The following is a 14193-nucleotide window of genomic DNA, read 5'->3' as shown; positions in this document are numbered from 1 at the left end:
GTAGTGCAGGTTCGGGATGAGAGATTGTGAGATCACGAAGAATAAATCGTAGCCATGTAATCTCACAAGAGGCATTGGCCATGACACGATATTCAGCTTCAGCAGAAGAGTGCGAGACAGTAGATTGCTTCTTTGTACACCAAGAGATATGGCTATCTCCAAGTTAGACGACAAAGTCAGTGGTGGACCATTGAGTCATAGGACAACTGGCCCAATTAGAGTCGCAATAGGCTGATAACTGGAAACTGTAGGTTGAAGAGAAAAACAAGCCATAACTAGGAATGGTCTTCAAATACTGAAGTAAACGGAAGGCGGTTTGCTGATGTGGCTCACGAGGAGCATGCATAAAGTGGCTCAAAAGATTCACTGTGTAAGCAATATCTGGATGTGAAATGGTCAAATAGATGAGACGACCAACTAAGCGGCGGTAGGAGGCTGGATCAACAACAAGAGCACCATCAATATCATTGAGCTTAAGATGTTGCTCCATAGGAAAGTAAGCGGGGCGAGAACCAAGTTGACTAGCATCAGAGAGAATGTCCAGAATGTATTTGCGTTGGTTGAAAAAGATTCCAGCAAGTGACCGTGTTATTTCAATGCCAAGAAAATACTTCAGATTCCCTAGGTCTTTGATCTTGAATGCAGTAGCCAAGTGATTCTTGAGGGTAGTGATGGTGGGTAGGTTGTTGCCAATTACAAGAATGTCATCAACATAGATCAGGATGGCAGTGAACATGGTGCCCATAGTCGTGATGAAGAGATTATGATTAGCATTAGATTGACAAAAACCCGCCAATGTAAGAACATGAGACAGTTTGGAGTACCACTGACGAGAGGCTTGCTTAAGACCATATAAAGATTTGTGCAAGCGGCAGAAACGCTTCTCCCCCTGAGGACAATAACTGGGAGGTGGATGCATGACCATGTAGACTTCTTCATCAATATCACCATGAAGGAAGACATTGTGAACATCTAGTTGGTGTAAAAATCAACTTTTAGCAACAGCTATAGCAAGAAAACAACAAAGTATAACAAGTTTAGCAACTGGAGCAAAAGTATAATGGTAATCCAAACCTTCTACCTGGGTGTAACTCTTAACAACCAACCGAGCTTTGTGACATTCGATGGATCCATTAGCCTTGAGTTTGGTTTTGTAAACCCACTTACAACCAATGGTTTTTTTATTGGGGGGGAGACGTTCGAGAGTCCAGGTGTTGTTGGCTTCTAGGGCTTTGATTTCATCAGCCATAGCAGCCTGCCAATGAGGAACAATAATAGCTTGAGAAAAAAATAAAGTGGTTAGGACTAAAAAAACGATAAGAGAGAAAATTAGGTAAATAATGAATTGTACCTGAGAAAGTCTGTGGAGTGGGATTGGAACCTGAAGACTCCGGGAGATTTGAGCAGATATAGTCTTGATGGTAGGAAAGACGAATGATCTGGAGGTGTGGCTGAAAGGAGGTAGTTGGGGGTTGGGATCAACAAGTTCAAGAGAAGGACTATCGGTGGGTCTATCTATTAGACTATCTAGGTTTGGGTTAGGGAAATGCTCTTGGGAATGAGATTCAGGAAAGATAGCGTTGGGGTTGATAGGGACAGTAGTGGGTGGGGTGTCTGCGAGGTTATAAATTGTAGGGTTAGCATAAGGAAAGATAGTATCAACAAATTGAACATCACGTGAAGAACAAATTTTCTTGGTTTCTATGCTATATACACGATAGGTGGAGTGATTAATAGAATAACCAAGAAAGATGCATGGGGAGGCACGTGGTGAAAATTTGTCACGATGAACATTCAAATAGGTCATAAGGAATTAGAGTATCTTGGTCACTTTAGCTCGGGAGAAGGGGCAAGGGTTGATCAAAGGAAGATTGAGGCCATGGTGGATTGACCATTGCCTAAGGATGTTTCGGCCTTGAGGGATTTCTTGGGCTTGACCGGGTATTATAAAAGATTTGTGAAGAACTATGGTCTCATTACCAAGCCACTCACTTCTTTGATCAAGAAGGAAAATTTTGAGTAGACACAAGAAGCAAGGGAAGCCTTTGAGAATTTGAAGAGGGCTATGACCGTGACCCTCGTGCTTGCATTGCCCAACTTTGAGAAGCCATTTATGGTGTATATGGATGCGAGTGGGGAAGGAACATGTACTGTTTTGGTGCAAGAGAAGCGAGCATTGGCCTTTATTTCCAAGGCACTTGGGCCAATGAAGAAGGCATGGAGCACCTATGCAAGAGAGATGTTGGCGGTTGTGCATGCGGTGAAAATGTGGTAACCTTATCTTTTGGGCCGCAAGTTTACTATTGTGACCGACCAATAAGTTTTGAGGCACCTCCTACAACAAAAGATTGTCACTCCCAAGCAACAAAAGTTTCTTGTCAAGCTACTTGACTTTGAGTATGAGATTGTTTACCAACCGGATAAAGAGAACAAAGTGGCCGATGCATTGAGTAGAAGAGAGGGGAGTTCACTTTTGTGGGTTGTGTGTGAGGAGGATGAGTCATCTATGATGGCCTTGAGTGGGGCTAAACGGTGAGTTTAGGACAAGATTCGAGAAGCTACAAGAATTTATGTGAGAGCCTTTGTAATTATTGAACTTTTGGAAGCACAAAAAGAAGGGGTAGTTGGCTTCAACGTGAGGGATGGTCTTATTTACTATTACTACAAAGACTATGTTTATGTGCCTAATGTTCCAAACTTGAGGAAATAGATTCTTAATCACTTCTATAATAGTAAGGAATGAGAGTATTCGGGGTGGTTAAGAACTTACATAAGGGTGAAGTACTTCTTCTATTGGGAGAGGCTTAAGAAAGAGGTAAAGAAACTAGTGGCTGAATGTGATGTGAGCCAAAAAGTCAAGTATGACACGAGACCACCAACCCGCCTCTTACAACCATTGCCAATTCTAAACTTGATTTGTGAGGACTTGACAATGGACTTTGTGGAGGGATAATTGTCATCGATGAGAAGTTTCGGAACTAAGGTTGCTCCAGGATTTTCAACAGCAGTTAGGAAATAGGGTGAAGTGAGATCATTGATTAGTTGGGATGTGGTTTGGGTGGGTGGTGAGGTCATGGTGAGGAAGAATGTTTGCAGAAGCGTTTAGAGATCCCAAAGAATGAGAGGCTCTGATGCCATGATAAAAAACGTAGAAGAAAAACATATGCTCTTGACTGAAATGTATTTTCTATTGATTGATTCTACCTTTCAAAGAATAATCACACTATATTTATAGAAGTAAATGATGCTAAATATGGAATGTTTTGATCACTATGAGATGTACACAGTTGTGCTTATTATGATGCTTGATATGACACTTAATTTTTGCAATTCATCTCATAACTGGCTATAACTACTACATGATCACTAGAGAGCCTTTGGATCGAAAATCTTTCAATTTGTGATCAATAATCTCAAAAGTAAATTAATCTGTTATAAAGTTATGGCAATGAAAGGCATGACATGTATATTGGAGCGGTACGAGTGTAGTTTGAGGATAGGTCTCGATAAAATCATTTAATTTTTTTTTCATTATTTTTTTATATCCTTATCTATTTTTTTTTTAAATTGCAACATCATTTAAAGATATTTTTTTAATTACTAAATAAATAAAAAATTATCATGTCGGGACAAGCTGCATTATTCCTATTTTATATATGTATATATATACACACGAGTAATGATGGTAAAAAAAACTAGCTAGTACTGCTTAATGCCACAACATCATGATATATTATGGCCGTGACATATTATGATCGAATCTTTTACGTGCATGGTTGCATGAGAGCAAGCCAGAAGATCATCATCTTTCATGTTGGGGCGCCTGGCTTTGATGATTTCAATCTCTCTCTCTCTCTCTCTCTCTCTCTCTCTCATCATGTGTGTGTATATACATGATATGTTAGCGCCCGTGAACTGGATCTCTTGTCTAGTCATGTGGTCAATCATGGACATGATGGTCTATGAATTACTAGTAGTTGTACTACCCCATGCATGCCTGCCCACAACAAATTAAATAAAGACTCATAATTTCCTACCATGCACCGCTTTGCCCGTGAATTAACCCATCTTTAGTTTTCTGTCCCACCAATCAATATTCATCAACTCCCTTATGATCAAATATTGCTTTTTTTTTTTTTTTAACAGGTAACGATATTATATATAATCATGTTTAGAAACAAGAAAACTCAAGCAAAATTAAGATTATAATGATATGTTTGGCAAGTGGAAATTTGGGATGAGACAGAAAATTCACATATCAGAGTATTAGCATTAGATTCATCATTTTCATCTTTAAAATTTGATAAAAAGTATATATTTTTCATAAATCTAAAATATCTCTATATAATCCCACGTTGGATTAGCTATTGGATTCATCAAAATAATAATATAATATTATTTTATTAATAATAATATTTTTAATTTATTTTTTTCATATTTTACAATTACACTAACTATATATTAATTAATAATTTAATTTGATACTTAAATTATTATTTCTCAACTTAAATATATTGTGGCTCAAATTTAGAAAACAATAATTTAAGTAAATAAAACAATGGTTATAGAGTGTGAATAGTGAGTCTTCAAATTTAAAGATGAAGAAAAATGTACTGTAGTTAAAAACTTGACATTTGAGCATATGATGAATCCAATGCTAGGATTTTAAAGCTAAAATCATCAAATTTTGAAGATTGAACTCATTTGATGAGTCCAATGCTAGTGCTCTCATTATTACAATTTTTTCAAATTCTCACATAAAATATATTAAACACATTATAAGAAAACTGCTTATTTGCGACCAGTTAATTATAGCGAAATGATTATTTACAATTAAAATTAGTTGCGAATAGTCTTTTAGTTGCAATAAATTAGTCACAAAAACCTATTTTTCTTGTAGTGATAATTCAACTTTTTAAAATTTTAAAATAATAATAATATTAAAAAATAATATTTTAAACTTTTTTTCAAAACTAAAAATTCACATCAAATCTATCCGGACTGCGGATACAAAGTACACGCATACTATGTAGATCAGAATTTAGAACCGAAATGAATGGTCGATAATATTTCACAAAAACTGAAAAAGGCTTTCTTTATAAATACGCAGGTGTCCGTTCAATAATTTAAACCGGAGATGGAGTGCTGGGAGCTAGGACACATTTCAATTAGTTTTCTTCACTTCGATCGCATGCAAGTAGTGAAATATAGACGTGATCACTTCTCAAAGAGAACTGCTATATATATATATATATATAAATTATATAAAAATAAATTTATAAATTAATATAATTTTATAGAATCGATCTGATATGTCTACTTTATAATCTGAAATACAACATCAATTCGTGAATTTAACTTTATATAATTTATTTGTATCTAAAGTATTTCCACTTTCCAAAATGTATCTGTCTCCTCTTTCGGTCATCGATCAGTAGCTAAAAGTACTAATCCTCAATGCAATTTGGTTAATTATTTGAAATATCGAACACGTACGATATGCATGCTTTAATTTGCTGTCATTAATTTGAACATCTTATCCATCAAATTAAGGAAGTACTGTTTTTTCTACATTAGTAATTAACTTGCATGTTTCGAACAAAATGATCAATGGATCATAGAGAGATGATCATATCACAAGCATTTAAAAAAAAAAAAAAAAAGAGCATAGGAATCATCATATCATGTGAACTCAAAGATATTCTCTAAAGACACACGAGCTTTGGACGTTGGTATGAGCTGTGCTTTGAAATCATTCTCATGAAGAAAAAGGTAAGGGATCAGGATCATCGTGTCACTGACTCATCACTAGGTTGAAAATTAATAAAGCTGGAAACGTACGTAATATATATTATCATATAATAAAATTAAAAGCACTATCATCATTATTCTATCATGCGCGCATGGTTTCTAACGTAACGTTGGTTCTGTCCGGGATAAGCTAGATCGATCATGTACTGCACCATGCTACGTGTATATAACAACACTTGTCGAAGAAGAAAGTCATTAATTATTCTAGCTAGGCATGCAGCTAAATATAATAAAAGGTCATGATGACCTGCTACGTACGGCCAACTACATCATAAAATCCCCACCTTTGGTAAAATTTAAAGATATTAATTAATTAACTCATTAATTACTACATCAGAATTTATAATGTGGGTTTAATTGTTTCGTCATATATATTGGTTTAATTAATTTCTTCAGTTTTAATTGCACTAATCATATTATATATATATATATATATATATATATACACATAGATTATTTTATTAATAGTACTGTTTGCTCCTCCTATATATATATATATATGTATATGATCGATCGATCAAATGATATCACCCTGTAATATTGTTGATTTGGATCAAAACAACAACAAACTTGACATGTCAATTACAAATTATATCTGCATATATATGTACGTGTGGAATAATGACAAGCTAGCTTGAATTAAGTACGACAACATAAAACAAAAAAGAAAAATCAGCAATAATTCATGATGAGGGTTGTATCATGGCCATGATGATGGACAGACATATCCCGATATATATATGTGTGTGTCTGTGTGCATTAATTAACATATATAATTACTTCATCATCATGTAAATCATGTCATGCCTTCTCGACATGCATTAATTACGCTGACAGTACATAGGAAATTAATGTCGGGTAATATAAAATATAAATGCCTAGCTAGCTTGCCTTTTATATATATATATATAATATTATATATATATATATCCTTGCAGTCAAAAAAGTTAAAGTACCATATATTATATGTAGCCATCTCATTCGTGTTAAGAAAACCAATGTGTCATGTGAAGGGTACGTACTGATCTAACACTGCTGTTCACATGTTAGCATCATTACTACTTTTTATCTTTTGTTTTTTCTTTCCTTTGTCGTTTTTTCTTTGTCGAGCATACATTTTTCCTTCGTTGTCGGGATCGCATTGACCCCAACAGTACTGTTTCCCGTGCATTATTGCTCACCAATATTATGCCAATTTAGAACAGCATTAAGAAAGTTTTAACTCAACGCAATCATATTGTCCCCGCCCATATCTATGTGTGTTTATATATATATATATATATATATATATATATATATATATAAACACGTGTCACGTATTACAAAAACTCTAATTTTTGTACAATTATTCCATCTTGCAGTGATACCTTTTGTGGCGTTTCTTTTGCCGCTATAAAAAATCGATAGAAATACTATCTTGCAGTGAAAGTAGCCACTTATTGCGACTATTTTGGATGCTGCAAATACCTGTATTTCTTGTAGTATCCTTTTACGTTTGGCTAATTGACTAGTTTATCTGATCCTTTCCTTTATTGCATGCCTTAATATATATATATATATATAGTATTCAGCCTACTTTATAACCCAATTAAGCATTCGATTCATATTAATTACTTCAATAGGCACCAATTAAGCATTCTGATCTCTCTCTTGATCTCTCCCTGATCCCCCCTCTATATATAATATACTTGACCAACTTTAAAGTCTCAAGTATCAGTAAAGTATTTTCTTTGGAATTGTATTACCTTGAAAAGATGGGAGACAACATGAGTGGCAACCTTCCTCCTGGTTTTCGATTCTGCCCAACCGATGAAGAACTTGTCCTTCACTTTCTCTTTCACAAGGCTTCACTCTTATTGCCATGCCATCCCAGCATCATTCCGGATCTGGATCTTTGTCTGCAATATGATCCTTGGGACTTCAATGGCATGTTTCTTGATCAAAACAAAAAATTATGTTCATATTTTATACTAAAAACATGTTTGTACAATTACTTATGTTAAATCGTTTGGTTGCATATATAGCTAATTATGATTCATATATGTGGGTGTGTATATATAGGCAAGACATTATCCAGTGGAAGGATATTCTACTTCTTCAGCAGGGTGACAGAAAATCGAGTCACAAAGAATGGGTATTGGAAGGATTTAGATACTGATGAAACTGTACTCACAAGTGGTGAAAAGAAAGTAGTGGGAATCAAAAGATATTTTGTTTTCTGCATTGGACAAGCTCCAGCCGGCTTTGAAACGTCTTGGATAATGCAAGAATATCATCTTTACAACCACAGGGTGAGTTAATTAATGTTGCATTTTAGAAAAACAGTACTACACAAGATTAAAGCGAAAAACTTAGTGAGATTGATATATATTAACTAATATTCGATTATATAATATATATATTAATGCCTTTTCTTATATATCTATAATAAGATCATGATGACAGTGCTCTTTGTTTTCTAATCATGTATAGGATAGTGGTAAATGGGTTTTGTGCCGAGTTCACGAGAGGGAACAGGGCAATTTTGGAGATCATCACTACTACAGCGACAACGAAGATAATAGAACAGAACTTTCAAGCCCAGATGAAGTCTGTCTATCGATCATGGATGATGATCTTGATGATCAAATGAGTTTTGCCTAAGGAGTACTTAATTTTGGCGTTGAATTAATGAGGATTAACTACTGATCATCATGTTATATTTATTGTTAATATTACTACTGCTAGATTATCATATATTATATGAGGATGTTGATCATCATGATCTGATCATGAGCTTTAGACTGCTATAATTAATTGTTAGGCCTCGCGATTACTTTAGATGTGAAGCTTAGTGAAAGAGTTAGATTGATATCTATTTTGGAAATATGATGCATATATGGGTTCTGATCTTTTGTACTCGTTGATTATTAATTAAGAGTAATTAGGTTCATAAATATCTATTTAATTTGGACATGATAAGATCATGTGGATTAATCTTTGTATTGCCAAAGTGCATTTGCTATAATTTCGCATTTAATGAATACTATCAGCTAGCTAGCTAATTCAAGTGAAATGGAGAGGATTTATATATTTCAGTCTAGTAAATCTTACAAGTTGTAGAGAACATGAATCAGTTTAACATCGTGAGGGGAGTAATCCCCAGGTCAGGCCTAGGAAGTAGGCCTGAGCTTGGGTCTAATGATAAAGTATGGACTGGGCCGAGTCGGCCTAAGAAGATAAACAACCGAGCAGAGTACACTGACAAAAGGATGGGAGGTAAGGCATGACAATCTGACACCACTACTGGCCTGTAGTCAGGGACATCTCTTGCCCCTGACTCAGTTGCCTGGATGGCGTAGAAGGATGAACATGCCTAACCAGAATCATGCCGCATTCAATGGAACAAGGATGGGTATGCCATGCCATGCCAGGAGCCACTCCGCATTTAATGCATCCCGAGACTCGGCACGCCACGATGTGCCTCCTGGAGTGTCAGTGATAGCCCAGTAGAGTCTGATCAGTCTGTGCAGCGGCAGGAAAGTGGCAAGGACACCCGACCCATGTACGGAACTGCACACCCATAATCTCCACCTCGGGGACCAACCCAGTTAGGTATAAATACCCTCACCCACAGCCAGGGGAGAAGTTCACTCTCTTCAATACTCAAACTCTCATTCTCCTTAACTCAATATTTTCCTCTTGATACCATTCACTGACTTAAGCATCGAAGCTACCACGGCTCCTGAGCCCCCACTTCTCCACTCTCTATCTTAAATAGGTTCCGGACCAAACATGATATGGGATTATCCGCGGATGTAATTCTCTTTTTGGTCAGAATCCATCGATCCTTATAATTACATGATTGAATTCAATAGTACTGTAAGAACCATGTTTGTCTGTGTGGTAGCTATATATATAACTAAGAAAGAAGCTAGCAATTCACAATATGCATGCATGATGTTGTGTAATGTCAGATTATTAAGTTCTAATAAGATAATTGCTATTTTGGGTATATAGTAACCTTTTTTATTTCAAGTTTACTTAATAATATGCTTTTGAACGATATATTAGCAGTGATTAGGCACATTCATTTATATTAAAATTGATCTTTCTGGCACGTGTGAAATAGCATGCAGCTTAAAAGTACATGCATATATAACAACCGTGAGGACTACAAACTATATATGAATAATACTACTATGTCGTCTCATTTTATTCCTTTATTTTGATCACTTATGCATTTAATTTAATTTTAATTTTTTTCTTCTACTTACTGATTAAGGAAATGACTATTAGTCATGTATTAGTATATTTTTTTATTTTTTAAAAATATTTAAATATGTTAAAAAATGTAAAGAAAAAAATAAAAAATAAAATTTATACTAATGGGCACACCTAGCGGTCAAAGCTGGGCGACACACTAGTCCTACCCACTATATATATATATATATAATGCTATGCATCCCTATAAATTTTCCCGACAGTGAGTCCCGACTCACTTTTTTTATTTTTATTTTTACTAAATTATTAATAAAGTATTTTTTAATGATGTTGAATTTGTTTTTAAAAAATGTTTAAGCGTATAAAAAAATGTGTTAAAAAAAAGAAAAAAAAAAGATGCATTTAGCCTTCTATTTGTCGGGCTACACCCTCGGTGGGTGTAGTACAACTCTTTATATATATATATATATATATATATATATATATATATGTGTGTGTGTGTGTGTGTGTGTGTGATTGTGTGTGTGTGTTAGTTCTCTTATACTAATGTTTGTTGGAAAAAGAAAAATTAATGACTACAAAATAAGACATACTTGCAATTAACCTTTTAGCAACGTACAAAAATACCGTGTTAAAATGTTGTACAGTTCTAACTTCAAGTCGACTATATGTACATTTTAATTACGATTGAGGACCTGTAATCCAAATCACTCGATCATCTTTTCATTATCTCATGATAAAACATTAAATAATTATGTTTGAAAAGTGCTACAGCTATAAAAAAATTCTACAAAATTAAATTCACAAACTGAAATGACTTTCATAGATCTATTTTATAATAAAAGTAGATTTATAATCTAACGTATACCACATCAAACTACATTAGCTTGTGAGTTGACTTTTGTAATATATTTTTGTGGCTAAAGCATTTCTCATTGTTTAATATCAAATTCCATATAATGAGCAATGTTTTCATCTAAGTAACATTAATTACTTGGATTCCTACTACCGGTACTGATAAAAGGTACCGATAGTTTGGACCGACAAATGCAAATGCATTTTTTTATTTTTTATTTCAATCATCTTTTATATATCTTATTTTTTTAAAAAAAATATAAATTCACTAATAATCACTTCTTTAACCATTAAGTTTAAAAAAAAAAAAACACAATCGATCACTTTTATCGGTTCAAATAGCTTTTTTCAATTACTTATAATAAAAAAAAAAAGTAATTAATTACATCCTGAAATATACGGATATTCTAAGTGGGATATTGCAAATCACAAACTAGTCTAAGCCAAGATCAAACGTCAGTACCTTAATGTTGCCTGTTAGTACGAGATGATGATCAAGTACTTTCATATGATTGAATTGAACAGAGTGGTCATAATTCTAGATCGTCCACGTACGTGGAGCCTCCAAGGAACAAAGTGACAGTGCTTCTAATAGTAGTACGTGATCATATCATTGCCATGCATCTGCTGTCAATTACTAGCATCCTATATATAAGTAGAGCAGAAAGTGCATCCAATGAAAAGAGAAAATAGATAAAGAGAAAAAATGGAGACCATTATCTTTTGGCCATATGGAGACTGCAATATTTACCTATGTTTGAATACAGAATAGTTGTGTACACTGCATTTAATTGCATTTTACTAAAAAAATTCTTTCAATTTTTATGATAAGGAAATCATCATCATAAACAACTGGGGCTGGGTGCAACCCTATCATCCATACTTGAAAAATTGTCTCAATCTGGAACAATCTCAAACAGGAACAGACAAGCAAAATTATGTCTTTAGTTGCAAACATGTAAGTAAGGACTACGGATCTTATATCACCGAGTAGTGCTATTTGAAGGCCTTTACACCACATACCATCCACATGACATAATTTGATTTGTAAGATTCAAATTTTAAAATTTATCTTCTAAATCAAATTATGCCACGTGAATGGTGTGTGGTGTAAAAGCTTTCAAATAGAATTATTCTATTTCACCACTCCACCCTCCATCCACAACCCTCCTAAACCAAGAAAAAGAATGTACAGAACCAAAAGGGAAAGAACAGAATTTTATATTTCAGCAAGGTTTGGCGTTTCAATAGCCATTTTTCACTTCAACAATAGTCATTTGCAAGTAAAGAGGCCAAAAAACCCAAATATAACAAAGCTGTATAAGATATGGTATAGATCCCTAGGTAAGACTGATGAAGTGTTGCAAAGAAATCACCAAACTTGGAGGCCAATGCTTTGTTTCTTTTACATATGAAACGTCTGTATAGTGAGGATCAAGTAGAGTTGCAATGGTGAATTGATTTTCAGCTAGCAGTGGAGCATGCTTGTCCACATATAAGGCTGCTGCTAGAGCTGCATGGACTTCTGCATAATACCCCCCAACAAAGATTTAGAACAATAGCTATTTCAGACAAAAAATATCTGTCCTATCTCGTGTTTTGGAAATGTTTATCTTTCAGAAATACCTGGATATCCCTTAAGAGATATGGACACATCCTCCATCTCTGCAATTGCCTCCTGTCTGTCACCAACCTCATACAAGGCCAATGCTCTCCCCATTCTTGCATAGTCCGAAAAGGCAAAGTCTTTGTATTGTTCAACGACCTGAAGTGAGATGTAGAAATGATGTCAACTGCGAAACTTTTAGCACCTCTTCTTTACAATTTATCAGGTTAGAGTAAGATAATTTCATCAAAGAACCCAAAAGAACAATTTCATCAAACCAGAAAGTTCCAGAGGGAAAAAAACATGCATGAGACACACAAAATTGACACCATGTAATCATAACGTCTACAAAGAAAAAAACTTGCTCAAGTCTGCACAAGCCACCCTGTGTGATTGGGCTTCCCAAATACATGAAATATTGTGGCTACTCCACAGCAATTGGGAACTAAAACGATGCATAAAGATAGTAACGGACAATGGGCTTCCTCTAGAACCTATGCAAGAAATATTTTCGGGAACGAAGCTAGAATTAGAACTCAAGAATCAATCCAAATACATCTTGAATACAACAGGAATTTGGAAAAAAACAACAGGCTTCACAAAATATTTTCTTTTCTATTCGGTTTGCAGCTTCACAAACTCTACACTTCGTCTGCCATAGTTACCAAAAGGAAACCAGAAAACAAACAGCGTAGGTACCTGAGTGAAATATAAAAGAGCTTGGTTAAAGTCACCCTTAGCCTGTAACTCCCTCCCTTTGTCCAAAAGCTCAACGGCTTCTGATACTCTACGAGCAATCAAGGAACTTGCTTCTCTTTCAACGGGACTCACCGGGTCGAAGCTGGCGAGCGCATAACAAGAACTGGGTTGAATTTTGTTCGTAGAAACAAAGCCATCAAACAGAGGAAAGAGGAGAGTAGGTAGGGGGAGAGAGAGAAGGAACAAACGCCTGTTGGGTAATGGGGTTTTGGAGTTGGGTTTTAGGGGTTTTGCGTTTGAGTTGGGGATGCTGGAATTTCGAGGTGAAGAAGAACAGGAAGGAAGAAGAAGATGGGATATGGGTGCCTTAGAAACACCCATGTTCAATTGGTTTGGTGGCAAAACAAAACTTGGACTTCGTCCTCTTAACTTTCCTGTCCGGCAAGGCCGAGCGGCAACTTGTTTCCTTGAGTCTGACGGGCTTGTTTTTATTGGTACGTATTCGTATTATTTTCAAGAGAATTGATTTTTACAAGTTCTAAATAAATAAATTTTATACAAATTTTTATAAAACAGTGAATCTCATTTAAAAAAAATGTAAAAAGAAATATATATTTTTAGTAAGATTCACTTTTTTATAAAAGACCTACGTGAAACTTGTCTATTTAAAATTTATATCTAGCATTACTCTATTTTTAAAATGGATTATATGTTTTTTTATTATAAAATACATAATGACACATTTAAATCTAGGGCTGGCAATTTATGTTTGCGGATGTGTTCCTATTATGTCAAGTCATAGATATTCGATTATATAAATCAACTTGAACCCAACCCGTTTACTTAAACAGGTTAGACCTTCAAACGTTTATACAACCTATTTAAATAATAGATCGTGTTGCGTCATTCGTTTTGATTCATTTAATAATTAATTAAAAATTAGTCAACTCAATATAACTAATTTTAACTCGTTTCATATAAATGAGTTTAATTAACTTATATATATCATTTAATCTCAT

At 34.7% G+C, this 14193-nt stretch overlaps 2 protein-coding genes across 2 annotated transcripts; one reads left to right on the top strand and one right to left on the bottom strand.

Annotated features, from left to right (window-relative positions):
- Positions 1 to 7385: 7385 nt before the first annotated feature.
- Positions 7386 to 9630, top strand: LOC109004805 (NAC domain-containing protein 104-like). Its single transcript, XM_018983495.2, has 3 exons — positions 7386 to 7737; positions 7873 to 8102; positions 8284 to 9630. Exons 1-3 carry the CDS (start codon positions 7566 to 7568, stop codon positions 8452 to 8454), a joined length of 573 nt encoding a protein of 190 aa, XP_018839040.1. The 5' UTR covers positions 7386 to 7565; the 3' UTR covers positions 8455 to 9630.
- Positions 9631 to 12062: 2432 nt separating this feature from the next.
- LOC109004804 lies at positions 12063 to 13629 on the bottom strand. Its single transcript, XM_018983494.2, has 3 exons — positions 13175 to 13629; positions 12496 to 12634; positions 12063 to 12394 (listed from the first exon to the last, which is right to left on the bottom strand). The coding sequence occupies exons 1-3, from the start codon at positions 13553 to 13555 to the stop codon at positions 12210 to 12212; spliced, it is 705 nt and encodes a 234-aa protein (XP_018839039.1). The 5' UTR covers positions 13556 to 13629; the 3' UTR covers positions 12063 to 12209.
- Positions 13630 to 14193: the final 564 nt, after the last annotated feature.

Source organism: Juglans regia, chromosome 10 (genome assembly GCF_001411555.2).
Source record: "Juglans regia cultivar Chandler chromosome 10, Walnut 2.0, whole genome shotgun sequence".
Lineage (NCBI taxonomy): Eukaryota > Viridiplantae > Streptophyta > Magnoliopsida > Fagales > Juglandaceae > Juglans > Juglans regia.
Note: the sequence above shows the minus strand (reverse complement) of the source record. Positions and strands in the feature narration are given on the sequence as shown.